The 26,541-nt window shown below is 46.1% G+C and overlaps 1 protein-coding gene and 1 long non-coding RNA gene across 3 annotated transcripts in view; one reads left to right on the top strand and one right to left on the bottom strand.

Moving 5' to 3' along the window:
- LOC136612573 (tetraspanin-15-like) overlaps positions 1-26,541 on the top strand; it is a 152,241-nt gene that overhangs the window by 58,586 nt on the left and 67,114 nt on the right. The window contains exon 3 of one of the 2 annotated variants that reach the window (XM_066593016.1): positions 23,089-23,163. The exons of the other annotated variant lie outside the window; for it this stretch is intronic. Within the exon in view, the coding sequence (XP_066449113.1) occupies positions 23,089-23,163 (75 nt within the window). The remainder of the gene's footprint in view (positions 1-23,088; positions 23,164-26,541) is intronic. 2 annotated transcript variants of the gene reach the window in all.
- The window catches only part of LOC136612574 (uncharacterized), a 65,142-nt gene continuing 53,100 nt past the window's right edge, over positions 14,500-26,541 (bottom strand). The window contains exon 3 of the long non-coding RNA XR_010790402.1: positions 14,500-14,924. This is a non-coding gene — a long non-coding RNA (uncharacterized lncRNA). The remainder of the gene's footprint in view (positions 14,925-26,541) is intronic.

The following is a 26,541-nucleotide window of genomic DNA, read 5'->3' as shown; positions in this document are numbered from 1 at the left end:
CACACTCCCAGCTGCAATATGAGAGTTTCCACATCCAAATCGGAGAAAGGGTTTAGGAATCATACTTCTGTAATGCATAGCCTCCTCTTTTTCAAGGGACCGAAAGTAATTGGACAATGGACTCTAAGGGCTGCAATTAACTCAGAAGGCGTCTCCCTCGTTAACCTGTAATCAATTAAGTAGTTAAAAGGTCTGGGGTTGATTCCAGGTGTGTGGGTTTGCATTTGGAAGCTCTTGCTATGACCAGACAACATGCGGTCAAAGGAACTCTCAATTGAGGTGAAGCAGAACATCCTGAGGCTGAAAAAAAAGAAAAAAATCCATCAGAGAGATAGCAGACATGCTTGGAGTAGCAAAATCAACAGTCGGGTACATTCTGAGAAAAAAGGAATTCACTGGTGAGCTTGGGAACTCAAAAAGGCCTGGGCGTCCACGGAAGACAACGGTGGTGGATGATCGCCGCATACTTTCTTTGGTGAAGAAGAACCCGTTCACAACATCAACTGAAGTAAATACAAAGGGTTCACATTTAGATGCAAACCATTCATCAATTCCAAAAATAGACAGGCCAGAGTTAAATTTGCCGAAAAACACCTCAAGAAGCCAGCCCAGTTCTGGAAAAGTATTCTATGGACAGATGAGACAAAGATCAACCTGTACCAGAATGATGGGAAGAAAAAAGTTTGGAGAAGAAAGGGAACGGCACATGATCCAAGGCACACCACGTCCTCTGTAAAACATGGTGGAGGCAACGTGATGGCATGGGCATGCATGGCTTTCAATGGCACTGGGTCACTTGTGTTTATTGATGACATAACAGCAGACAAGAGTAGCCGGATGAATTCTGAAGTGTACCGGGATATACTTTCAGCCCAGATTCAGCCAAATGCTGCAAAGTTGATCGGACGGCGCTTCACAGTACAGATGGACAATGACCCCAAGCATACAGCCAAAGCTACCCAGGAGTTCATGAGTGCAAAAAAGTGGAACATTCTGCAATGGCCAAGTCAATCACCAGATCTTAACCCAATTGAGCATGCATTTCACTTGCTCAAATCCAGACTTCAGACGGAAAGACCCACAAACAAGCAAGACCTGAAGGCTGCGGCTGTAAAGGCCTGGCAAAGCATTAAGAAGGAGGAAACCCAGCGTTTGGTGATGTCCATGGGTTCCAGACTTAAGGCAGTGATTGCCTCCAAAGGATTTGCAACAAAATATTGAACCAAAAAATATTTTGTTTGGGTTATGTTTATTTGTCCAATTACTTTTGAGCTCCTAAAATGTGGAGTGTTTGTAAAGAAATGTGTACAATTCCTACATTTTCTATCAGATATTTTTGTTCAACCCTTTAAATTAAACGTTACAATCTGCACTTGAATTCTGTTGTAGAGGCTTCATTTCAAATCCAATGCGGTGGCATGCAGAGCCCAACTCGCGAAAATTGTGTTACTGTCCAAATATTTCTGGCCCTAAGAAGTGTGTGTGTGTGTATATATACATGTATGTATGTATTCGGTCATTGGCCCTCATTTATAGGTACTTTGTGATAAATTTAACAAATGTTGCACGCGACTTTCTGAACTTATATTGGAGAAGTCAGGGGGCTTTTGTTTAGTTTTGTGGCTTACATTTTATGGGAGTACAGGTGGGATTCGGGTGGGAATTTTTTTGCAACTTTTTTTCAAAAAGGTGCATTTCAGAAATGTAGCCAGAAAGTAACTATGCCCAATGCCGAACCCACTTGGCAAACATGAATCACAATCATGTTGGAGACCAATGCCAAAATGACACTTGGCATACTCCAACATGTGGATCATGTAGGCTGGGGCTGACGCTGTAACGTCACTCCAGTCCCGATCTGACATGGGCATTGAGCCGTGACCACTACCCTACTCTTATTTCTTATAGCTTCACTTTCCTGCAAGATGGTCTTGGCTAGGAGACTTTACTCACCATCTAATGCAGGATCATTTGCAGGACTAAAGATGGCAAAACTTACAGTAATCCAACTGTTAAGAGCCCATGGTCCCAAATGCCAGCTCGAAGGACTAAACATAAGCTGAAAACCCGAAGACCCCAAAGTGAACTTAATTAACCCCAGTCAAGGCCTGATGACACGAGCCCAAGCAGTGACAACATAGTAAAGGAAATGAGTCCCCGAGAGAGCAGTCTTGTTTGCAGGGATCCCAGTATGGAGCATTAGTGCGGCTCTGATTGCCTGGGACCATCAATAATTCCTGGGCCAGCCTTGACGTCTGCTGATGGCATGTATATGAAATGTTTTGCCCCCGAGGGTATTCACATCTTTGACAACACTGGGTTTTGACATTTGTATAATCTGATTGCTTAGGTAATTCTATAAGTAGTGGTACAGAAGGTCGGGGGGGGGGGGGGGAGTTAGGGAGTTACTTGCTACAGCAGGTTGGCTACTCTTCTACTTAACAGCCTGCCTGGTTTCTTTACACTTGTGGCCTTACTAGAAATGGTCCACTTCTTTTCTGCTTTTCACATGTCATTGTTTCAGACCATCAGGCTGAAGACTTTGCTCACCTTAGGCTGGGTTCACACAGGGCGGATTTGCCGCGCGGCATTTGGCCGTGGCAAATCCGCCCGCGTCCGCTAATCTCGGGATTAGCCAGCCATATGGACGAGATTTCTCAGAAATCTCGTCCACACGGGACGGCCAATCCGCTGCGGTAAGTCCGGCTGAAACCGCGGCTGCGGCCGCTGCAGCCGCGGTTTCAGAATATACAACATGTCTATTTACTCTTTTTTATATTTTCGGCGCAGCCGCGCTCTCCTCTATGGAGCGCCGGCCGCAACGGAAAAGCAAGCGGCCGGGCAGCTTCAAAGCCGCCGCGGCTTAAACCACGGCGGTTCTCCCGGCGGAAATCTCGCGGTTTTGCTGCGGCCAAACTGCGAGATTTCCGACGGGAATACGCCCCGTGTGAATCCAGCCTTAGAGTTTGTTTGCTGGTACCATGATGGAAATGTTACCACTTGTCTATCTCACCGCAGTGTTTTCGGCCTAAATGACCGGGCGCTTTTTAGTGATTCTATGTATCTGGTAAAATTGGCCCTTTTCTTTCATGGGCTACCACAAGGATTTTTGCATTTTTATTGACATACAGGACGGTTTTAAATACCTTTTTTTTTTTTTTTAACCTTTTTAGTTTTCTTAGGGGTGATGCGTACAAAAAGTAAAACAAAATAAAAATAATTTAGTTATTTTTACAATTAATACAATAACACTGAAATAGAGTACAGAAATAGGTCGTGTTTTGGTCATGGTCTACGGACTACATGGTGGCTATAGCGATGGTTTGGGTTGGCTGGGGTGGTGAACTTTTTATTTATTTATTTTTTTATATATTTTATTGTGTAATTTATTTTACTAATTTTTGTACATGTGTTTTGTAAAATCGTCTCTCATTCCATCCTATAAGACCTCTGGGGGACGGCCACAATCTCATTCCTTTTGTCCTTTTTCACAGTTTTCCACTGTAGGAATTAATTCCCCGTTTTGTTTAGGATGCTCACATGTGTATAGTCTCAGATCGCAGGGCCTATATGGCGACTGTTTCGTTTGGCGCAGGTGGTCGGTAGTTTTTGATTTAATCTTATTTATATTTTATTTTATAGGTTTTTTTTAAACTTCTATTTGTTACTATTAACATCTCTGTCCCCCATGACTTGTTATAAGATCTCTGGGAGACATTTTTTTTTTTTTTGTCTTGCAACTGGGGCATTCATAGGCACAGCATCCATAGGAGCCACATTTATAGGGGAAAACATCCCCTTGTGGTGATTTCAGCCACTGCCAAATCAGAGGTCTGCCATAAGGGGAACGCTAGCAATCACGTCATTGCTGAGCCCAATAGAGGGCTGTTGCTTCTTCTATTCCATGCATAGCGCTTAGTGAGTACTACCTGAAAATAAGCCCTACCCCTAAAATAAGCCCTACTTTGATTTTCGGGGGGTTTAAATATAAGCCCAACCCTGAAAATAAGCCCTTGCTACACTGCATAAAGAATAAGAAAAGCAATTTATTACTTAGCAGGTGCCCTCCTGCTGGTCTCCGGAGCTACAGCATGCTTGCTTGCAGTCGTCAGCCGCTGACAGAAGATCTCTTGCTGGTAACAGGGTTTATAAATTGGAGGGGCGAGGTTAAGCTCCACCCCCATTCCGCCCCACCCATTGCAAGCAGGGGCTGGAGCTCAGCACACTATCTCCTGCCCCGTCCTGTCTCCTCCCCTTGCAGAGAGCCGGCGAGGGGGAGGGAAGAGCTATCTCCCCCCGCCCGACGACGTATATGCCACCACGTGCATCACACTGTACATTGGCCTGACGTTTTCATGGCCGGCCCGATATACGCTCGTGTGAATAAGCCATTAATCAGATTTTAAAAAGTAAGACACAGAAGCACCTGTCGTTTGCCCCCGAGGTCTTGAGCAGGACACCCCTTGTGCAATGTCCATTTTCTAGTAGGGCGTATGGTTGGCGGTTGTGCTTATGAGGCTACCTCTTTTAATGAAAAAGGCAGGCCGCACTTCCATCACTCGTCTGATGTCAGAACATTGTGTTATCATAGCAGAGGAGTTCTGCATGTATGTCCTAAGAACTATCCGAACAATTGCTGTATTACGGGTTGGTGCCGGTCACAGATGAAGCTCATCCTTCAGTAGAGTATTAGGACTTCTCAGTTTGGTGCAGTAAAAAGCATAAATACATAAAAAGTTCACTTTATTTACCTTGATCCTTCGTGGTGTCGGAGTGAACATGAAAAGTTTCCTCTCTTTAGAACATCCATCATTCGCTTGAAGTTGCAAAATAAATTGATATTTATCATTCGCTTTTCTGTATTCAAAATTTTATAACTCTGTGCTGCAAAGTAATAGAAGGCCGGGATCATTAATGTGGTGATGTGATATGCGGTCTGACAGCTCGCCGGATCAGATCGCACAAAAATGGAAGTTTACTTTTAGCCATAAACATTTCAGTGTAAATTGACTACAAGGAAAAAAACAAGAACCTTTTAGAGGTTAGTGCTACTGCTATATATGTAAATGCCGTGTTTCCCCAAAAATAGGACAGTCTTATACTAATTTTTTCCCCAAAAGAGGCACGTTGTCTTATTTTCATGGGGGCTTATACTCACCTGTTCCGTGGCGGCCCGCTGCCTCACGCTGCTGGTTTCCAGCGGCGATGCGGTAGTCTGCAGTGTCCTCCACGCTGAGATATCCTCTTCTTTCTGGTGCTCGATGAGTCAATCACAGCCATTCAGTCATGTCATTTACTGAATGATCGAGCGCCGGCTCTGATTGGCTGGCGCTCGATCCAATGACAGCACTTGCTTTGTTGGAGGTGGGGTATTCAAAGCCCCGTCACCAGAAAGATGATTTTACTGCGGGTCAGGTGAGTATTGATGGTTTTTTTAGCCCTTTAGCTAGGGCTTATTTTCAGGAGAGGGTTTATATTTCAAGTCTCCCCCCAAAACCAGGTTAGGTCTTACTTTCTGGAAAAACTGGTATGTATGTAGTGTATTACAGGGGGGGTTTAGGCAAATAATGCTGATCTCCTGTCCTTGAGATAAGTCATCAATAGTTGGTTGGCTAGGGTCCACCGCTACTGGATCAGCGGAATAGGTGCCCGCTGTCAGCATCACAACACACAGGGGCACAGAGTGGAAGCAGTTAGCTCTGACCGCTATGTAGTGGCCAGAGCTGGTAATTGCGGGTGCAGCTCCCATTTATTATAATGACCACTCCGCTTTTAATTACCTGCGCCAGCCATTACACAGGGATGAGAATGATCTGCTTCCACTGTATACCTGGTGTGTTATGGCGCACATTGAGGGGTCCCCCGCTCAGGATCCCAGGCGATCAACTGTTGGTGGCCTATCATGTGGATAGATCATCCAATAGTATTTGTTCAGAAAGCCCCTTTAAGAAGACTGGTAGTAAATTACACATGTGATGCCGTCTGTCTGTGTGGGATAGTTACTATATGGTGAAGCGAATGATCTGGTTTAAATAAGGGCTTTTACCCACTAGCGTTTTTTTGTTTTTTTTCGCTGCGAATTCGCTGTGTTTTTTTTTTTTCCAGAGGTCAATGGGACTTTCTAATGTTAAGAACTAGAGATGAGCGAGCATACTCGTCCGAGCTTGATGCTCGTTCCAGTAGTAACAAACTCGATGGCTCTCGTCACTCAAGCGAGCACCACGTGCTGCTGAAGAAAATTTTATGTCCCCTCCCCCCATGTTTAGCGCCATTTTTTTAGCCACTAAACGAGCAGGGAATGCTTTACCACTTCTTGCTGTGACGTGCCAACCCTGTGCACATAGCAGTGACTGGCTGCGCTGATCAGGTGACCGCCGGGTATTAAATCTCTGGTCACCCATGGCTCGCCTCAGACGCATGCTGCATGAGCTGAGGGATAGAGCTGCTGCAATAGGGAAAGCGTTAGTGTAGGGATTAGGTTGCGGTTACGCAGGGATCCTTACTACCAGAACCCAACAGTTCTTTTTAGGACTACTACTCCTCTAATTGTGTGCATCAGCATTTCGGCTGGCTGGGACCAGTAGTGTGCACAATTTTTTTTTCAGGCATCCCGGCTGTATTCTTCCCACTGTTAGAGGTTTTATGCATTGTACTGACAGGGATGTACACAGAGTACATAGGAAGTAACAAAACTCATTTTTTTAGTTTTTTGGGGGCTCAAAGCGTACGCTATATACCCGTGTGTTGATGCTGTGAATCTATGCTATCTAACAACAATATACCCACTAGAAAATTTGTTTGGCCCTGCTGAGTGTGTACTCTATATACCAGTTTCTGGCTGATGTGAATCTGTGGTATCTAACAACAGTATACACTGTTTAAAGGGGTTGTCCCGAGGCAGCAAGTGGGTCTATACACTTCTGCATGGCCATAATAATGCACTTTGTAATGTACATTGTGCATTAATTATGAGCCATACAGAAGTTATAAAAAAGGTTTATACTTACCTGCTCCGTTGCTAGCGTCCTCGTCTCCATGGTGCCGACTAATTTTCGCCCTCCGATGGCCAAATTAGCCGCGCTTGCGCAGTCCGGGTCTTCTCCTCTTCTCTATGGGGCTCCGTGTAGCTCCGCCCCGTCACGTGCCGATTCCAGCCAATCAGGAGGCTGGAATCGGCAATGGACCGCACAGAAGCCCTGCGGTCCATGAAGACAGAGGATCCCGGCGGCCATCTTCAGCAGGTGAGTATGAAGACGCCGGACCGCCGGGATTCAGGTAAGCGCTGTGCGGGTGGTTTTTTTAACCCCTGCATCGGGGTTGTCTCGCGCCGAACGGGGGGGGGGGGGTTAAAAAAAAAAAAACCCGTTTCGGCGCGGGACATCTCCTTTAATGTGTCTAATTTGGCCTATAAGCGTATGCAAAATAACTTGCATTTTGCGTAGCATTTAGTCCAAGTGTTTTATCCAACATAGTGAAGACTAGGGGTAAGGGTCGAGGACATGGGTGTCCAAATGAGGGTGTGGGCAGCGGCCGTGTCCTGGGCGGGGTGAAACAGTGCCTGCTGCTGAGGGATTAGTAGAGCGCCGCGTATCTCCGCTCCCCAGCTTCATCTCACATTTTGCAGGTCCGCGTGGTAGACCATTATTACAAGCACAACTGTGCAATCAGCTGATGACGTGGATAGCGGATAACACATCCAGTAATTTATCCAACACCCAGTCTTCCACGCAGTCCACTCATGCCAGCCAACGGACTGCACCTCTGAATCCTCGGGCTGCTCCTCCTTCTTCCTAGTCTGGTCACTCCAGGAAAAGGAGAGGTTCTGAACAGGCATACTTCCAGGAACTGTTCTCGGGTCCCTGCCTTGAGTCGGAAAAAACAGTTCATCAGCCACCTAAGGAGTTTGTTGTGAACGATGCCCAAAATTTGGAACTTTCACAGAGTCCTGGTGATGAGGCTGGGGACTTGCAAGTAGTCTCTTGAGCTTTTTGTGGATGATACTGATGAGACACGGTTGTCTGTCAATGAGGTGGTTGTTAGTGCAGTAATTCTGAGGGAGGAGTAGACTGAGGAGCCAGATGAAGAGCTGGTGGACGATGAGGTGACTGACCTCACCTGGCTTGCTAAGCCTACTGAAGACAGGGCTTCAGAGGGTGAGGCAAGTGCAGCAGCAGAACAGGTTGGAAGAGGCAGTGGGGTGGCCAGAGGGAGAAGCAGGGCCAGAGCAAATAATCCCCCAACTGTTGCCCACAGCACCTCCTTGCGGCAAGCCTCCGTGCAGAGGGCTAGGTATTCAAAGGTCTGGAGAGTTTTTATTGAGAGCGTGGATGACCGACGAACAGTGGTGCGCAACCTGTGCCGCACCAAGATCAGCAGGGGAGCCACCACTACCAGCCTGACCACCACCAGCATGCGCAGGCATATGATGGCTAAGCACCCGACGAGGTGGAACGAAGGCCATTCACCGCCTGTGGGTCACACCTTCTCGACCCATGGTATAAAGAGAACCTTTTCACTCTCATTCCCGAAGAGGAAAGGAGTACAAGAGTGATGCAATACCACAAGACCCTGGTGGAAAAGCTGATGCTAAAGTTCCCATCTGACAACGCTAGCGGTAGAGGATGTAGTTCAGTGGGCCAACTAGCAGGGGAGATGCGGGGAACAGGCAGCATGTCCAGCGCAGGCAGAGGAACACTCTCCAAGGCCTTTGCCAGTTTTATGGCTCCCCAGCCACACTGTGTCACCAATCCCCAGTCTAGGCTGAGTAGGAGGGAACAATGTAAAAAGAGGGTGAGGGAGTACATAGCCGACCGTACCACCGTCCTCTGTGATCCCTCTGCTTCATGTTGGACATGTCGCACGAACTTGTGCTGTATGCTTTGGAGGTGCTGGCCTGCCCTGCCGCTAGCGTCTTGGTACACAAATACCCTTGGTACACAAATGTTTCAGGGGTTCGCCTATACTCTTGGTACATTAATGTTTCAGGGGTTTGCCTATACTCTTGGTCAACAAATGGTTCAGGGGTTTGCCTATACTCTTGGTCAACAAATGGTTCAGGGGTTCGCCTATATTCTTGGTACACAAATGTTTCTGGGGGTCGCCTATGCTCTTGGTACACAAATGTTTCAGGGAGTCGCCTATGCTCTTGGTACACAAATGTTTCAGGGGGGTCGCCTATACTCTTGGTACACAAATGTTTCAGGGGTTCGCCTATACTCTGTGTACACGAAGGTTTCCCTGTGCAGTGTTCAGCTATGTGACATATACAGAGAATGATTTGTCCTGCTTTGGCCACCCAAATTTCTTCATGGTTCATGCTATCCTTGTAGCGAACAAAGGAACCATAACTGATTTAATGAGACTTTCACAGGGTCACTGTATAACTGTGGTGACAACTTTTGTGACACCTCCTGTTTAAAAGAAATCTTTTGTTTTAGAAAGGGTTGTTGAATTGTGCAGATGGTTAGAAATACTAGCATCCGAGTCCGCTTCATGGTCATTTTTGTGGCTGCTGACCATTTAGTGACGGAGGTGGCATGGGCATTGGAATTCTGCTCAGCACTGTATAGGAAGACAGAACTCATTGTAGACTGCGTGATTTTAGATTACAGCGGACATTAAATACCCTGAGTGGTAAACAGCCGGTTTGGTTTGGGTCTGATAAACGCACGCACCCCTGGGGGTCAGCGCTGGTCGGCATGTATTAGCTCTTGTTTTACCACAGTTATCCGAGATACAGGATTGGAGCATTCACAGGAAGCGTTAGTGATTTCATGAGACTTTCACAGGGTCACTGTATACATGTGGTGGCTACTTTTGCAACACCACCTGCTTCAAACCAATCTTTGGTATTAGTATGTGCTGCTGCATTGTGGAGATGTGTAGATGTGCTGGCACCTGAGTCCCCTTTATGCCCACGTTTGCAGCTCCTGACAATTTTGCGACGGAGGTGGCACAGGATTGGAATGATGATTGTACGTTAATTTATCATCAATTCTCAACTGCATTGTGGGCTATCGCCCACACTTTCAGAGAGGGTCGCTTCCTGGCCCTGCCAACCCTTTGCAGTGTGTGCCTCCGGTTCCTCCTCATTCAGTACGCACCTATAAATCGACATGAGGGTGGTGTGGCTATGAAGCGAGCGTGTTGCATAAGGCGAGCTGAACTCTGCGCAGGGAAAATGTGTGCGCTGTAGACGCAGGGTCGTGCGGGGGGGGGGGGGGGGGTTTGGACAGCAATGCCAGCATGTAACCCAGGAGAAGAGGCAGCGGTGTCACCCGCAGGTGGTGATTGTCCTTGGTTGCGCATAGTGTGGTGCTTAGCTAAAATGTGCCAGAGCGTGTGCCTTGCTGCTCATGGTCTGTCCCAAGTAAATTGTTAGGGGGGTGACTGCCAGGCTCTTGCCCCCAATTTGGCTTAATAGTGGGACCTGGGAGCCTCAGATGCACCCATGCATGCTGCCCCTGCCGTTCCCTATCCATTTCTGTGGTGTTTCCATGACTTTCTGATGTTTTCAGGTGTTTCACACAACCTCCCCCATGCGGAGCATCGGTCCCCTTGAAAAATACTATCGAGCATTATGAAAAGCTGGACTCGAGCAACGAGCCCCCGAGCATTTTGGTGCTCGCTCACCTCTATTAAAAGCGCAACGCGCAAAAACGCAAACTTGTTTTTTGTGTGTTGCGTTTTTAACATTAGAAAGTCCTGTTGACATTTTCAAAACAAAAATGCTGGGAAAAAAATGCTAGTGGGTAAAAGCCCTAAAAGTTAATATTTTATACATTTTTTTTTAATATAAGTTTTTTTTCCCCTTTGCAAAGCTGTGTCCAAATGTCAGTCTGTGCATGTAGTGTAGTTTACACCGATCATTAGGATTAGTAGGGCATGTGAACATATCAAACTTTGGATTGCAATTAAAGTTCTGCAACTCTCATAGTTTATTCGCCAAATTTACAACCTTTCAACTGTTTGCAAAAAACAGTATGGAGTATGGATGGCCTATCTTCAGGATAGGTCGTCAATAATAGATTGGCGGAGGTCTGTCACCTGTTATGCCCACAATCGGCTGTTCACCAGGTCAGTGTTCTTGTGCACTGAACCGATTTCTGCAGGAAGTAGACAGCTCTGTTCTTACTACACAGGCCAGGTTTGGTATTGCAGGCAAAGAAACCTGTAAACATGGCCAGTACAGTAAGAACAGGGCTGCCTGCTTCTTGCAGAAATTAGCTCAGTACATGAGTGTGCTGGCCTGGAAAACAGCTGATCAATAGTAAATTGGTTGGAGTCTGTTGCTCAGGACGGCGGGGGTCCTCAGCAACAGACTCCTGCCAATTTACTATTGATCACCTATCCTAAGGATAGGCCATCAATAGTTTACAATTGGACCGCACCTTTTAAATTGTTCTTGTTTGAGTGATTTTTTGCAAACAGCTGAAAGTTTGTAAATTTGGCAAATATCTTATTAGGAGAAAGTCAAATCTTCGTCATCTTTCAGCAACCTGTAGTTCGCCTCTGCAAGTCTTCACAAAGCTCCTCAGTCTCCATAATATCTGTCCACTGTCATTCTGTAAGCTGAATGCAGTAAGAGGGGACAGAAAGGAGACGCAGATTCAGTATGTGGGAGAGTAAGCGGCATGGGGAGGGATACACCTCTATAGTGAATAGCTCAGAGCAGATATTGCAGCTTGGAATTAGTGTACTTTGACGCCACTAGGAAGTAGTGCTGGACAGAGCACTGACAGCCCGGTGACGCCCCCAGTACCTAATTGGCTGCACAGATGGCTCCACTGCAGGTCCTGGAAGCTGAGTCATTCTCCCCTCTTCTCCCGGCCAACACTTGTCCTGCCCGCTCGTACTGTCGGCACTGCTGCCGCTTTATCCCCCTTGTCCCCGCCACTGCTGCTGATCGCCATGGTTCCCCCTTGCTGCTGGACCTCTGCTGTCCTGCAGGAGCGCGCACCGGCCGGCAGGCAATCAACGTCCCCCGATGCACTGGCCCTCCAGGTTGTCGTCGTCGTCCTCCTGTACTCCGCACCCAGTGTGTGTGAGGCACTGTCCTGGCACCAATGTGGCCCCCATGCTGTCCTTCTCCTGTAGTGTGCGGTCGGTGGCTCTTACTGTCATTCCACTGCTGCTGTGTCCTCCGTGATGCGCACCGTGCAGAGTGTGGACATAAAAAGATTGCGTGGTCCGCCGCCGGAGAAGCAGCTTAACGTGGCTGTGTAGACCCTGCTGCCGAGGACCCTCGGTGAAACAGAGAGCGGGTGTCCGGCAGCGGGGAATCCGCTTGCACCTGTGGCTATGTGCGGCATTCTCTCTCTCTCATACCCCTAGCTTCCGGTGGCGTCAAGATACACTAATACCTTGCATCTCTTGGGGTATGTTCACACTGCGTATTTTGGCATGCCAAAATCCGCTCCAGAATACTCGTACAATACGTGTCCCGTTGATTTGTAATGGAAACTGTGTCCCTGTCTTGACGAAGTGTTATTTCCTGAAGCGTATTTAAAACGTGTCGTGTGAAAAAGAAGTGACGTCACTAACTTTACAATGAATGGAAATTCAAAATATGCGTCAAGATACGCGTCTCCTGGCTTGGATGCCTAAAATTCGATTGTTCACAAGGAAGTACTTTGACGTGTATTTTTTTTTTTTTTTGCCCCTTCAAATGCGCCGTGTGAACATCCACTGAGGGTATTTACACAAGGAGGAGTCTGATGCAGGTTTATCAGTGTGAATTCGAACTCTAAGCTGCATATTGCTGCCATGCTGCAGATCCACACAGGGATCTAGCCCTTGTGAATGGGCAAAGTCGGCTCGCGGAAGTCCACAGTGTGGATCCCCATTGAAAAGTGACATGGATTTCAAATCCATGGTGGAAATATTTGTGCCGTGATGAACAATTCCCAATCCTTGTTGTAAAGACTTATATAAAGGGTCGGACATTGATTTGCAGGAATGCTGCCATCCAATAGACGGCGCTGCAGAGGTATTGTTCCATCTTTCTTACTTGCATATATTTCCCGGAGGAGCATGTATGGCCTTATAAGTCTCCTCACTTACCTCATGTGTCTCCACACACCTTCTAGATGCTCTCCTTACGGAGAAATTATACCTTTCCTGACCCACATCATCAGCCTCTCACTAGCCAAGCCAGAAACCTACTGCATACTGAAGAGGGGCAAACCCCCTGAAACAGCTGTCTATGTATGGAATGCTGCCATCCAATGGGTGGCGCTGCAGAGGTATTCTTCCATCTTCCTTATTTGCATTCAAATGAATGGGATGCAGATTTGGTTTTGATTTTGGTGTGGAATTGATGCCACAATCCTCTCCAAAATTTGCCATGTGAACCTACCCTTAGAGCGCACCACAAAGAGTCCACCCACTCAGCAAGCATGGAGAAAGAAAATGAACATTTGCAGATGGTAGCAAAAGGAAGGAAAAAAATCTGTGGCTTATAAACAACACTTCTTGCCTGCAGTACATCTAATGTACAGACTCAATACTGAAACTTCAACAACAAGAAGGAAAAGTTGTGAAATTATGTAAATCACAGGGATGATAGACGTGTTAATAATATGCAAATGATAAAGAAAGGAAACTAAATACTAAAAACATCTTGTTTTCATTCAGTATTGAGTAAAAGTGCCATGTGCAGAAATACTTGCACTTACACAGTATGCTATCAGTAAGGTTGTTAATGGTCGTCTGCGGAATGCACTTGGGCGCACTAATCAGCAAGACGTGCCAACCTTCTGATATTATATCCTTCATTGTGAATTTAAAGTCCCCCTCCAGTCCCAGGACGCAATTGGGCCCATGACCAGATTGGGGGGAGGACTAGTACCTGCCACTCTCCCTTGGCAGCTCTCTTCTGGCCTCTCTTAAGTCTTCTTACATAGCCGCACAGGTTCTCTAACTAGTACTCTGTACATCGGTGGTACTTGATAATCTAAGAGGCTGCGCCAGCCAATCAGGAAGCAGCGTGTAGTGCCTTAGACTACTGATACACCTGGTAGTGACAGGAATGGTGCTGCCATGTTCAAAGACCAAATATGGAGCGGGAATTGGCAGATGCATGGAAGAAAGTAGCAACAGCTAATATCACCCCCTCCTCCAGTCCTGGGACAGGTTTCATCCCGGCATTAGAGCGCCTGTCTGACGGGACAGTCATTTTGCATATGATAGCAGGACTGGTAACCTTTTGTGATAGCACAATTTTTGGCACTACTCATGGAGACCAATGCTGCCTGTCTGGTACTTTTTGAAGCCAGAAGCCAACAGAGGAGCAATGGAGATACAGTACCAGTCAAAAGTTTGGACACACTACTTTGTTCCATTTTTTTTCGTCTTATTTTCTGCTTTGCAGATCAGTATTGAAGACATACGAATTATGAAGGAACACATATGGAATTAAGAAGTAAACAGAAAAGTGTTAAACCACAATATGCTTTATTTTTTAGGTTCTTTAAACTAGCCCCCTTCTGCTTGATGACAGCTTCGCACACTCTTGCATATTCATGAGGCAGCCAACTGGAATAGTTTTCCAACAGTCTGGAAGAACTTCCCAGAGACACGGAGTACGAGTTGGGAGCTTTTCCTTCACTTTGTGGTCCAATTCATCCCAACGCACCCGAGTTGAGTCTAGGTTGGTATCAAGGCCATCTGACACAGAACTCCATCACTCTCCTACTCGGTCAGATAGCCCTTGCATATCCTGGAGGTGTATTTGGGCTCATTGGCCTATTAATAAAAAACTGATGGTCCTACTAAGTGCAAATCAGATGGGTGGCATGTTGCCAGGATGCCATGGTTGCCATGCTGGCTGAGAATGCCCTGCGCTTTGAATGAATCGCCAACATCGTTGTTACTAAAACACCCCCATACTATCATACCTCCTCCTCCATGCTTCACAGTGGGAACTGTACATGTAGAAAAAAACACAAAAAACAGAGTGAGCATTAGCAAAAATGACAATCTTTATAACATGTATGCTCCAAACATTTTTTTCTAAAGTGGCCTACAAGAAAAGCCCCCGTATAACACTTCAGGATGCTAACCAATAAATAGCAATAATCCAAAATTAGTTAAAAATGTTTAAATACGAAATAGCAACCACTGTGCACTAACATTAAATGTACAAAAGTAGACAATCTTTGTTGTAAAGTGCTAATCAAGCTGAATGGTGCACTAATAGGACCATGTACAGATGGATGGTTAGAGATCCCCTTTTGGGGGCTTTACTACCTCTTCCCGGCATATATCCCCTATTTTGCTATAATAATGCATCCACAAGGCACATCTGTGTTTCCAAAGGGGGCCATGTACCCCGCGTGTATCGCAGTAATGGCTTTATCAGGGGTGTTAGCTGAGCTCTTGTGTACCGACTAATAGTATACGACTACTCGCATTCGTTTTGACACGTGTGCGGCTTGTATTCCATTTTCCATGTGCTCCGCTCGCTCTACTCCCAGACCATGCAGTTGTCCCGCCTTCCAAACATGGGGCAGATGTGAGGTATGCAGATGCATTCCAGGTACAGGTACATGCATTGTTGCTGTTAATTGCATTCAATTTTTGGAAATTTTATAGCGCCAACTTATGCCGTATTTATGTATTCCTCCCTTCCTCCCCAGCAAGCTGGATGCTCATTTTACCGACCTCAGAAGGATGGAAGGCTGAGTCAACCTTGAGGTGGCTCCTGACCCATGCAACCTTCAGGTCATGAGCAAGAGCTTAGGACTGTATTATGCTGCGATAACACTCTGCGCCACACAATCACATTGCGGAAAGGTCGTGGATTCTGCGTCATTGCTAGACGATGGCATGGGAAATGCAGGACTGTCAAAAAAGAAAATCTGTACTGCGCATGTCCGGCCGCTTGCCATGCGGACCATCCGCAGTACAGAGGAAAATGAAAGTCATCAGCTGCGTGCGGGCGCCGCTGCTGGCAGGGCGGGATGCCACATGCGGAATCTGGCTCTGCCATGTGCAGTGGGCCTAACTGTTGTATTTACATACATGTTGGTGGCAGCAACGATCAAACTATACATTTGTTAAACAGTGAGGCCGGCTTCACGTGTCCATATTTGTGTGTGTTAAACTTGATGTCAATAGTTTTTTTTCTTATTTCCGTATTTTGGCGCACGCATTTCAGTCGGACAAAAAAAGATAGAGCATGTTCTATTTTTCTACGTATTTGCGCAAAAAATAAGGTCCCCATAGAAAATAAGTTCCCAGTAGAAGTCAATGGGGGGGGGGAACAAATACGTGCGCAATACGCAAGGAGATACAAGAACACATCTGGAACTCATTATACAAATTAGCCATTTCAGTCGGCATGTGTTTGTGTCCCGTGCGCAAAAAATCATGACCTGTGGACCGAAAAAGTACACTAAAATACGCCCGCACACAAAAAAACTACGCTAGGGGCGTGCACAATAGCGCATACGTCCGTGTGAAGCCGGCTTTGATTTTTGTTTTATTGGTGTTAATGTGCAGTCGGGATTATCCCCATGGCTATCAGCTGTGCCGGCCCAGAGCTTTGTGTCCACATGTAGAAACTAGAGATGAGCAAGCGTACTCCTTAAGGATGGATATTCAAGCGAGTATCGTCTTTTGCGAGCAGGCAGGTACTCGAAAAGATTTGGGTACCGGCGGGGTGGAGCGGGGGGGGGGGGAGTAGATCTCTCCCCCCCTCCCACCTGCTCCCTCCTGCTCACTCCCGCAATGCAGCACTCACCCCCGCCGGCACCCGAATCTTTGCGGGTGAGCAGGCTGGTACTCGAAAAGGACGATACTCGCTCGAGTATCTGTCCTTAACGAGTACGCTCGCTCATCTCTAGTAGAAACCATTTACTCACCTTTTCTGCGTCTCACAAAGACATGGCTGCCGGATCCAAAAATATCACATTTCGAGTCCTCAGACCAAGATGCAGATTTCCACTGGTGTAATGATTGACTTTAGGTAACGATGGACTGCCGTTAGTTGAGTGGTGTTTGCCATAATTAGTTGAATAAGGCTAAACCCTGTATGGGCCTATATACCGACCCTCCATCTGCACAACACGGCTGATGGGCTCAGACACACCGAGGTGGAAGTACACCGCATAATACGCAGTGAATAGCACCCATTAATGTCAATGGCTTCATTCACATCTGGTTTTTGGTTGCCTGAAAAAAACACAGTATATCCTATTTTGGTATGTATTACCCACCGGAATAGGCCATAAAGGTGAATGGGCCAGCGCTGATGCGCACGAAACCTGCGTATTCACACATTAAAACAATGGGCTCTTTGATGTTTTTTACCACAAAAAAACTGAAATCTGATGGTGTTTTTTGGTCTGTGAATCCGCTGCATATTCCCTGACCGAGATACGGTCACGTCCATGTGAATGAGGCAGGAAACTCTGCAAATTAACTCCTGATAAGGAATGCCTGGTAATTGAAACCCATTCTAGGTGACGACCTCACGAAGCTGATTGACACCCAATGCCAGTAGAGTGAGGAAAGCAAAAAGGGGGCTTGAAGAATATAAAACGTATTCTGGTTTAACACTTAATTCCTTGAATTCTATATGTATTCCTTCATGGTTTTCATCTCAGTATGAACCTACAATGTACAAAATACAAAAACATGAAGTGAAAAGGCGTCTCCAAACTTTTGACTGATACTGTAGAGAAAAAAATGCTCACATTTGTTCCTTATTTTGATGCCCCATGCAGTCATTAATACACCCCACCGAGTGCTAGAAAGGCCGTCCGCTCCCCCGCCTGCACATTCGTTTTAATGATGGACCGGTGTTTGTAAAGAATGAATACCTTCTTTTTAGTATTGTCACCTCCGCTGTGTGCCGGTCACCAGTCGGTGATGCTTTATGAAAAAAGCCAAAAAGCAACATTCTACGAATTGCTTTGTGCCCCCCCCCCCCCCCCCCCGACTTGATAAGTTGACAGGTTTAGTTTACGGCTTTATTGATGAAGACCTCACCACGCTGCTCTGTTTCTGATCTGTTCGGTTTCCCTCTATTATAGCACTAAACATCTTGTTAAAATTCAAGTCCTAGCGATGGCGGACCTCTGCCCCAGACTGTGACATTCAGCGAGGATGAAACCCAGACGGAAGTCATTCAAGCCTCCGCAAAAAGATGGTTTCTGTTGCTGTTATTCTGCAGTCCATTAATGTTCATTATCTGCCGCCCCGGTATAAATACCAGAGGGTCGCTGATCTCCCTCTCCTTCCCCCAGAGGTGTCTCATTGTCTGCTGCCGGTCCTCACAAGCCCCATTCTCTAGCATTGGCCGGTACACTAATACAAAGGCTGGACGTTTCATGTGCATGAAAGTCCGCATTCAGTGGAGAGCGGCTTTGTTGTACAGGTGTGAAGTTGGCATTTTAAACATGTGCAGAAAATAGATTTGCACTTCTGTCATCCTTCCATTTCATGTCCAACAGTACGCCGTACGCTGAAAGCCATTTATGTGATGTGGAGGCAGGTTTCCAAACTCCATCAACTAATTGTCTACTCTCTTTCTAAATGTCACATCCCTTACTGTGAGTCTCCTTATACCGTCTTTACTTCGCAGACCCTTAGAACAAGGTCCCTGTGGCAAGTCTAGTCGGACATTGTTGAAATGGTGCGATTTAATGCTCTCGTTAATTTAAAGGAGTTTCCTATCTAGACAACCTCATGGCGCACTTCAGACTTAGTACTCAGATCAAGATGTATATATCTACTCTGGGCCTTCCTTTAGCTCCTATAAATGCTGCTAATAGGTAGGACCATTACATACTCAATGGGAAACACTGACGTCGAAAGGGATTTGGGGATTTTAGTTAACTGTGAACTTAACTGGAGCAACCAGTGTCAGGCAGCTGCTGCCAAGGCAAATAGGATCATGGGGTGCATCAAGAGGTCTAGGGGCGCATGCTGATAACATTGTTCTTCCTCTTTACAAGTCACTGGTCAGACCACACATGGAATATTGGTACACAAGAAGGACGTATTAGAGCTTGAGCAGGTTCAAACGGGCAACTCCGTTAACAGATGGGTAGACTATCCATTATCAAAATTAGGATTATTTAGTTTAGGAAAAAGCTTGCTAAGTGGTGACTAACTTAAAGGGGTTGTCTCGCGGCAGCAAGTGGGGTTATACACTTCTGTATGGCCATATTAATGCACTTTGTAATGTACATCGTGCATTAAATATGAGCCATACAGAAGTTATTCACTTACCTGCTCCGTTGCTAGCGTCCCCGTCGCCATGGTTCCGTCTAATTTCGGTGTCTTCTTGCCTTTTTAGACGCGCTTGCGCAGATCCGTCTTCTCCCTTCTTCTCCCTTCGGCTCCGCTCGGCAGCATCGGCATTTTGGCTCCGCCCCCTTGTACGCATCATCGCGTAGCTCCGCCCCCATCACGTGCCGATTCCAGCCAATCAGGAGGCTGGAACCGGCACACATCATGGGGCGGAGCTACGCGATGATGCGTACAAGGGGGCGGAGCCAAAATGCCGATGCTGCCGAGCGGAGCCGAAGGGAGAAGAAGGGAGAAGACGGATCTGCGCAAGCGCGTCTAAAAAGGCAAGAAGACACCGAAATTAGACGGAACCATGGCGACGGGGACGCTAGCAACGGAGCAGGTAAGTGAATAACTTCTGTATGGCTCATATTTAATGCACGATGTATATTACAAAGTGCATTAATATGGCCATACGGAAGTGTATAACCCCACTTGCTGCCGCGAGACAACCCCTTTAATAACTATGTATAAATTTATCAGGGAACAAAACGGAGATCTCTCCCGTGATCTCTTTATACCCAGGACTGTGACTGTAACAAGGGGGCGCCCTCTATATCTAGAGGAAAGAAGGTTTCTACACCGACGTAGAAGGGGGTTTTTACTATAAGAGCAGTGAGATTGTGGAACACCCTGCTGAGAATGTGGTGAATATGAACTCGCTAAAAGAGTTCAAGAGGGACCTAGACACCTTTCTTCAGTGTAATATTACATGTTAATCACTGATCACTTCAGAAGGGTCAGTGATCCAGGGATTATTCCAGATTCCGAGTCGGGAAGGAAATTTTTCTCTAACATGAGGAACATTGGCTTCTACCATATGTTATGGGGTTTTTTCCGCCTTCTGGATCCACATTGCAGGATTATAGGCCGAACTGGATGGACATATGTCCTTTTCCAGCCTTACATGCTGTGTTGCTATGTAACATCACTAGACCTATGGTTTCACCGGCTGTAGTTGCTTTACTAACCTTTGCACTTGTTATAGTATCGGAGTTGTCATCAGGACAAGCCTTTTTTACATTGACATCATGGATTAGAATTCTCCACTTGGCGGAAAGTCGAGAGCCACTAACATACAGCAGCTTTCTCTCTGATGGACCTGGCCAACCATATATTTCATGATTAGCCATTTATTTCAATTTAATATTAAAAGGCACTTCTCATGCTCCAGCCTTGCTGACTTTAGCGATGTCTTCCTTTTGCTTTCTGGTACGAGGTCTTTGTAGATTCTGCTCCTTATGCTGTGAATGAGTCCAGTAGTTGGTTCTGACAGTCAGCGTATCAGGTCAGATGTGATTGGCAGTGACCGGTGGAGACACCCGCTTGACACCTTTATAGCACCAGGAGTCAAATTTAACAAAACCAGAAAGGAGGGTGAGGATAAACAAAAAGAAGACCTTGTTGAAGCCGATGGGGCTGCAAGTGCAAAGCTATGCAGCCAGTCCGTCCTGCTGACATAAGGACAAATCCTCTTCATTCCCCCAGCAGGACAAATGTTATAGCTTTCACTGGGAATAACAGCTAATCGCCAGACGTTCCCGAAGCCAGACCCTCGGCGACCTGTTTTATGAAGTCAACATCATCCTGAATGGTGTTGACTTCCTAAAACACATCTGTTTAGAGCTTCCAGTTGACTAGATTATCTATATTATTCTCTAGCAACGGGGAACCCAAGTTGGCACTACTGTAGTACTTCACAATAGTTAAAGCGTATAAGCGTTCTCTAAAAGGGGTTTCAGAAAAAGCTTCAAATTCTGCAACAAGTCACCACAAGAAAGAGATAAGGAAATCTTCTCTCCATTGAAAAGAGTTGAGGTTCATTTGGATCTAATGACCTAATTCATCATGGGGGACAGGAGACACCAATGCTCCGTTTCTTGTCCTCTTCTTGAAACTAGAGGTTATTACCAATATCTGAGCACAGTACTGGTGACAGGGCCCTGCCGGCCGCAGGGAAGTTGTGCGCTAACATGTTGTCTCTGTTATGTGATTCGTTAATATCCAGACACATGAGCAGTCGGGGACACATTTGGGCATCTCCTGCTTTTCCTTCCAGGACACTTTTATTGATTGCATTTAATTGTGACGCTTGCCATTTTAATATACTGGAGATTTGTTCTCCCTCCATCCAAGATGCCATAAATAAAGCGGAGGGCGCGGGTCAACAGCGAGACAATGAATCAAATATCAACACGGAAGGACACAGCAAGGGTTCATTTAACAAAGTGCCATGGATAGAGAGATGATGCTCATTCTCCATTTATATTTATGCTGAATATCATCAGTGTCAGTCATAAATGTCCCAATGACCCTTTCCAATCCACTGTCTGACGTCTAAAGACAGTCTGATTGAAGGCTCTACAGCTCCGATGTTGGAAGACGTCCGGCAGGGTATTCTTACTGTAGATTAACTGGCCGTTCTGTTGTCAGGGGCCTCTCAAGCATGTCACATACCGCAGTACTGGCTTTAGCCAGCAGATGGCACCATTGTACAATGGCAGACAGAGAAAGCCCCCTAGGAAATCCTGAATCCAAAATTGGATTGAAAAGGATTAAAATGGCCAATATACAGTGAAATTAGAAATTCTGATGTGCAGGACTTGTTTCCAAGGAGGAGGATATATAGCGGATATCCAAATAAGATGCTACCATTTTATCTAGAGTTGTCTTTATGGAGTTTCTTTATCCTTATAAGTAAACTTGATATACTCCGAATGGTCACTTTATTAGTGACATTGGCCCTTTCACAACTGAGCTTCCCTGTATAGAAATTATCCCTGTGACCCCGGAGTGCGGCATAAAATCACGTGAGCAATTTTTCGTGGATCCGTTTCCGTGTGAATTCACATTCCGTGGATCCGTTTCCGTGTGAATTCACATTCCGTGGATCCGTTTCCGTGTGAATTCACATTCCGTGGATCCGTTTCCGTGTGAATTCACAGTCCGTGGATCCGTTTCCGTGTGAATTCACATTCCGTGGATCCGTTTCCGTGTGAATTCACATTCGAATAGAGAAAATCGAGGGATCTGAGCGACTTCCAACAAGTGGGGTGACCCCGAAATACCCTTATCTACGGTCAACGACTGATGGTCTCCTGACTTATAGTATGATGACGGATGGAGGGAGTGAACATTAACTTGCCTACCTTACGTTCCACAGGAGATAACAGCACTATACATGTATGCAGAGTCGTATCCCCTGCGCCTGTTGAAATAAACATGCATGCTCAGCTGCTATAAGCACGCATGTTTGTGGAGATACTGGGCAGGGTTCAGCTGACAGTTGTCTTATAGTAATGGTAACCTGGAGTTTTTCAGGAATAAAATATTGTAGGGTAAGTAATCAATATGAGATTAGTGGGGTCTGACTCACAGCAGCCCTACCAATCGGCTACGATGATTGGGTGAGTTCATTGAGTTCATGTTCATCGGTCACATTGCCTTTCACATCTTCAAGTGAATGGGATTGAGCTGCAATACCAGGTACCGCCACTACAAAGTGTACAGAGCTATGCCTGGTACAAAGTGATGAGGTGGCAGCACTCACCCGAGCAATGCAGCCTCTTCAAACACCTGATTAGCGGGGCTTTGAAGAGTCGGCCCGCACCTATCCTGATGATGGTCATCAATATTTTAGTCCTAGAAAACCCCTTTAATGCTTACAAGGCAAAGGCTTATGTTGAAGCAGAAACCATAGAAGTTTTATACAAATTAATAGAGAGATGAAGTCGACAAGCTGGGAGTAACGATCTTATCTAATCACTGTCTTCTCCTTTCTTTCTTCAGTTCTTCTGGGTACTACTTGTCATCTTCCTTGTTGAGGTTCTCCTGATTGCCATTGAGCTGGTGTGTGAAACGGAGGTATGTTAAACACAGGGGAAGCATGGGGTCCTATAGAAATGGGATGGACATTGTATGGCAGTTACATTATAAAGTGTCGGAGAGGACAATGCAGCAGGATAAGCCTCTGTTAGAAGGGAGGCGGATTGCAGACTTAATACCCAACCTCATACAGTGGCGCTTTCTTAACTGTACGATATAGCAACTTTATTCTGCATAGATTTTTTATTATTGCAGGAAGGCTCATGCACAGGGCCATATTATGTCTCTGTTTTCTGAAGAACCACAATAGGGTTGCCATAGAGGTCAGTTAGCGGTCTACCTGTTTGTATTCTGTTTTTCACGGAGGCATGTAGAGTAAAAACCTTCCATTATACTTCATTGGATGCCTTATGTACAAACGTGTCAATCCACTGAAGGATTTGGCAAACCTACAACACCGAAGGAGCAATTGGGGGCTGTATGGCTCTCCATACATAATAACTGTACAGGCTTAGTGCACTGCCATACTAGCGTTATGCATAGGACACTGCTGTGTACACCAGCCCTAACTTTGTGTGGATTGTTTAGCATTCTGCACTTCTAGAATGCTTTCCCTTTTTTTCCACTTCCAAAATATTGCTCTTTTGCAAGCACCATCTTTTCTTGTGACCAGAAATACTGACACTCCCAAAATATCCATGTTATGAACTGTTATGAATACGCTTACCATACTTGTGTTTAGTGTTGAGCGAGCCAAAACCATTGAACCTAAGATCCCAGCACTGCAAGGCTCCAGTGCTAACCACTGAGCCACCGTGCTTCTGCCTTTTTCCTCCTCTGGACTAGGTGAAGATCCAACATTTTCCATGGCCTAAACGTAAAAGTGCTAGAGGTGCCATGATTCCTTGTTGTGCATTTCATGGTGAGAATTTAGAAATCCACATCATAGAAATAAAATAAAGTGGCCCCGTTTCTTGACACCGATTCTGCCCGGAATCTGTGTAGGTGGATCTGCATGTGGATTCACCCCATGAAATGGAGCCGAGCCACTAGTGCATCTGCAACAGCTGCATATGTACATCCACAGGACCAGTCCAGTAGTCAGCCGTCAGTCTTGTGCTAGATTGGAGATGGATTTTTCCATTGCACATTTTGGCATGTGAACATAGCCAAAGACTCTGATTTATCAAGACCGGTGTTTCCTATATCTGTTTTCACGTAAACTCTTGTCGGAGTAAGATTTATTTTTTTTTAAAAAAGCACACACCACATAATACATTTTTTGCAGTTTGTGCACCAGAAATCAAAAGTACACCAGCTATGAACTGGCCTAGGTTTACACCATAACTTATGCCAGTTTTCCCCTATATCTCTCCTCTCTTGCCCCCACTTGCCCGCCACACATCACAACGCCGTTCTCCAACACGCGCTATATGAAGCTGCACCTCCAGTCACTCAAGCCATCCGATGCAGACCACGGCAACCCTGGCTCATGTCTCAAATGCGCTTCATCCGGCGGTGCTCTAGATGTGCTGAACAGCTGTGGAGAAAGGCACAAAAGTCTGCAAGCTTTCTATACTTTAAATTCATTCTCAGTACCTACAACCTCGCCCTCCACCATGCCGAACAAGTCTATTTTACCTCTCTCGTCTCCTCACTATCTCGCAACACTAAACGACTGACGCTTTTCACTCCCTTCTCAGCCCTAAATGACCTCTCTCTACCTAATGCTGAACCTCTCAAAAACTGACCTACTGGTGTTTCCACCCTTCACTAACCGACCTCATCCTGACATCTCCATCTCAGTATGTGGCACCACCATAACTCCCAGCACATCTGCTGTCTTGGGGTTATATTTGAATCTCATCTCTCCTTCACCCCCTACATCCAATTTCTTGCCCGAACATGTCACCTGCACCTCAAGAACATCGCAAGAATCCACCCTTTTCTCACCGTGGATTCGCTACAAATCTCACTGTTGCCTTCATCCACTCCCGACTCGATTTATTGCAATTCGCTGCTCATTGGCCTCCCCCGAACCAGACTCTCCCCTCTACAATCCATCCTGAATGCGGCAGCCAAGCTCATCTTCCTGTCCAGCTGCTACTCGGATTAAGCGGCCCCTTAACCCGAACTTCTCATTCCCGCATCCATGACTTCACCAGAACAACACCAGTCCTCTGGAATGCGCTACCCCAAACTATGCAGGCAATCACTGACACACAAAACTTCAGGCGTGCTCTAAAAATGCACCTCTTCAGGGAGGCATACCATATCCCCTAAACCAAGCCCTTCTTTACTCCGCCTGATAACATGCTCCCTGTCCTACTAACTGTAATCCCTGCTAGCCGCCATCAACCGCCCCCTGCAGTCACACCGATTCAGCCACTCTACGGCCTGACCATTGTCTGTCTATAGCATCCCTCACTCTCCACCTCACCACACCGTGCACATCTCCAGCCCTTCACCTTCTGTATCACCCCATTATCTGTAATATGTAAGCTCGTTGCAGCAGGACCCTCACTCCTACTGTTTCCATCAGTTGATTACTACATGTAACTGTGGGTTTGTATCTATTTCACCTGTCTTGTAAGTGCTGCGGAATATGTTGGCGCTTTAAAAGATTATTACTAAATGAAAGCAAATATATCGGGCCGTGGGAGGCCACGCTCGCTCTCGCTAAGCCACAACAATTTTTGAAAAGGTGGCAAGTGTGGAGTAAGAACCTAAAAAAGTCACACTGAATTTGACTTTCTTTTGACTAGAAAAATGGTGCAAAAGTGCCTAACACGATATCTCTAGAACATATATATTGGGTCTGCTTCAGAGCAGATTAAAACCAGAGTGCTTAGAATGATTTCAGTTCGGTAAATCTGCAGGGTTCAGGTTTGCTGCGTCTATATAGACCCTACGGATATAATTAGACTAATTTCACATCTGCATTGGAACCTCCAGTTGGACATTCCACCACAGATCTGGCCCAAAATACCGGAAGAAGAAGCACTGTATGCAGCGCTCTTTCTTCCATCCAAACGCCAGACATCTGAGCGGAAACCGAAAGTACCCCATTATAGCCAATGGGGTTTGGTAGGCGCTGTTCCGTTTCGTCCTGAGACGGAGCCGTTTGCCAGCGGGGACCCCCATTCCAGCTACCTGAACGGACCAGTAAAGTGTAACCCCGGGCGCAGTTGTGAAACCAACCTAACAGCCATGTGTGGCCGGCCTCCGGATGAAATGTGATTGTTCTCAGTAAGAGAAGCCAAGTAATCTTGTAGATATGATAGCTTTTAATGGCTAACAAAAATACATGATATTGCAAACTTTCAAAACTACTTGGGTTTCTTCATCAGGATTTTCAGGAGGTAACTTTATAAGGGGTGCAGTTTGCTGTACCTTTGGGATACATCTGTACAGTAA

The sequence above is a fragment of the Eleutherodactylus coqui genome, chromosome 2, assembly GCF_035609145.1.
Source record: "Eleutherodactylus coqui strain aEleCoq1 chromosome 2, aEleCoq1.hap1, whole genome shotgun sequence".
Lineage (NCBI taxonomy): Eukaryota > Metazoa > Chordata > Amphibia > Anura > Eleutherodactylidae > Eleutherodactylus > Eleutherodactylus coqui.
Note: the sequence above shows the minus strand (reverse complement) of the source record. Positions and strands in the feature narration are given on the sequence as shown.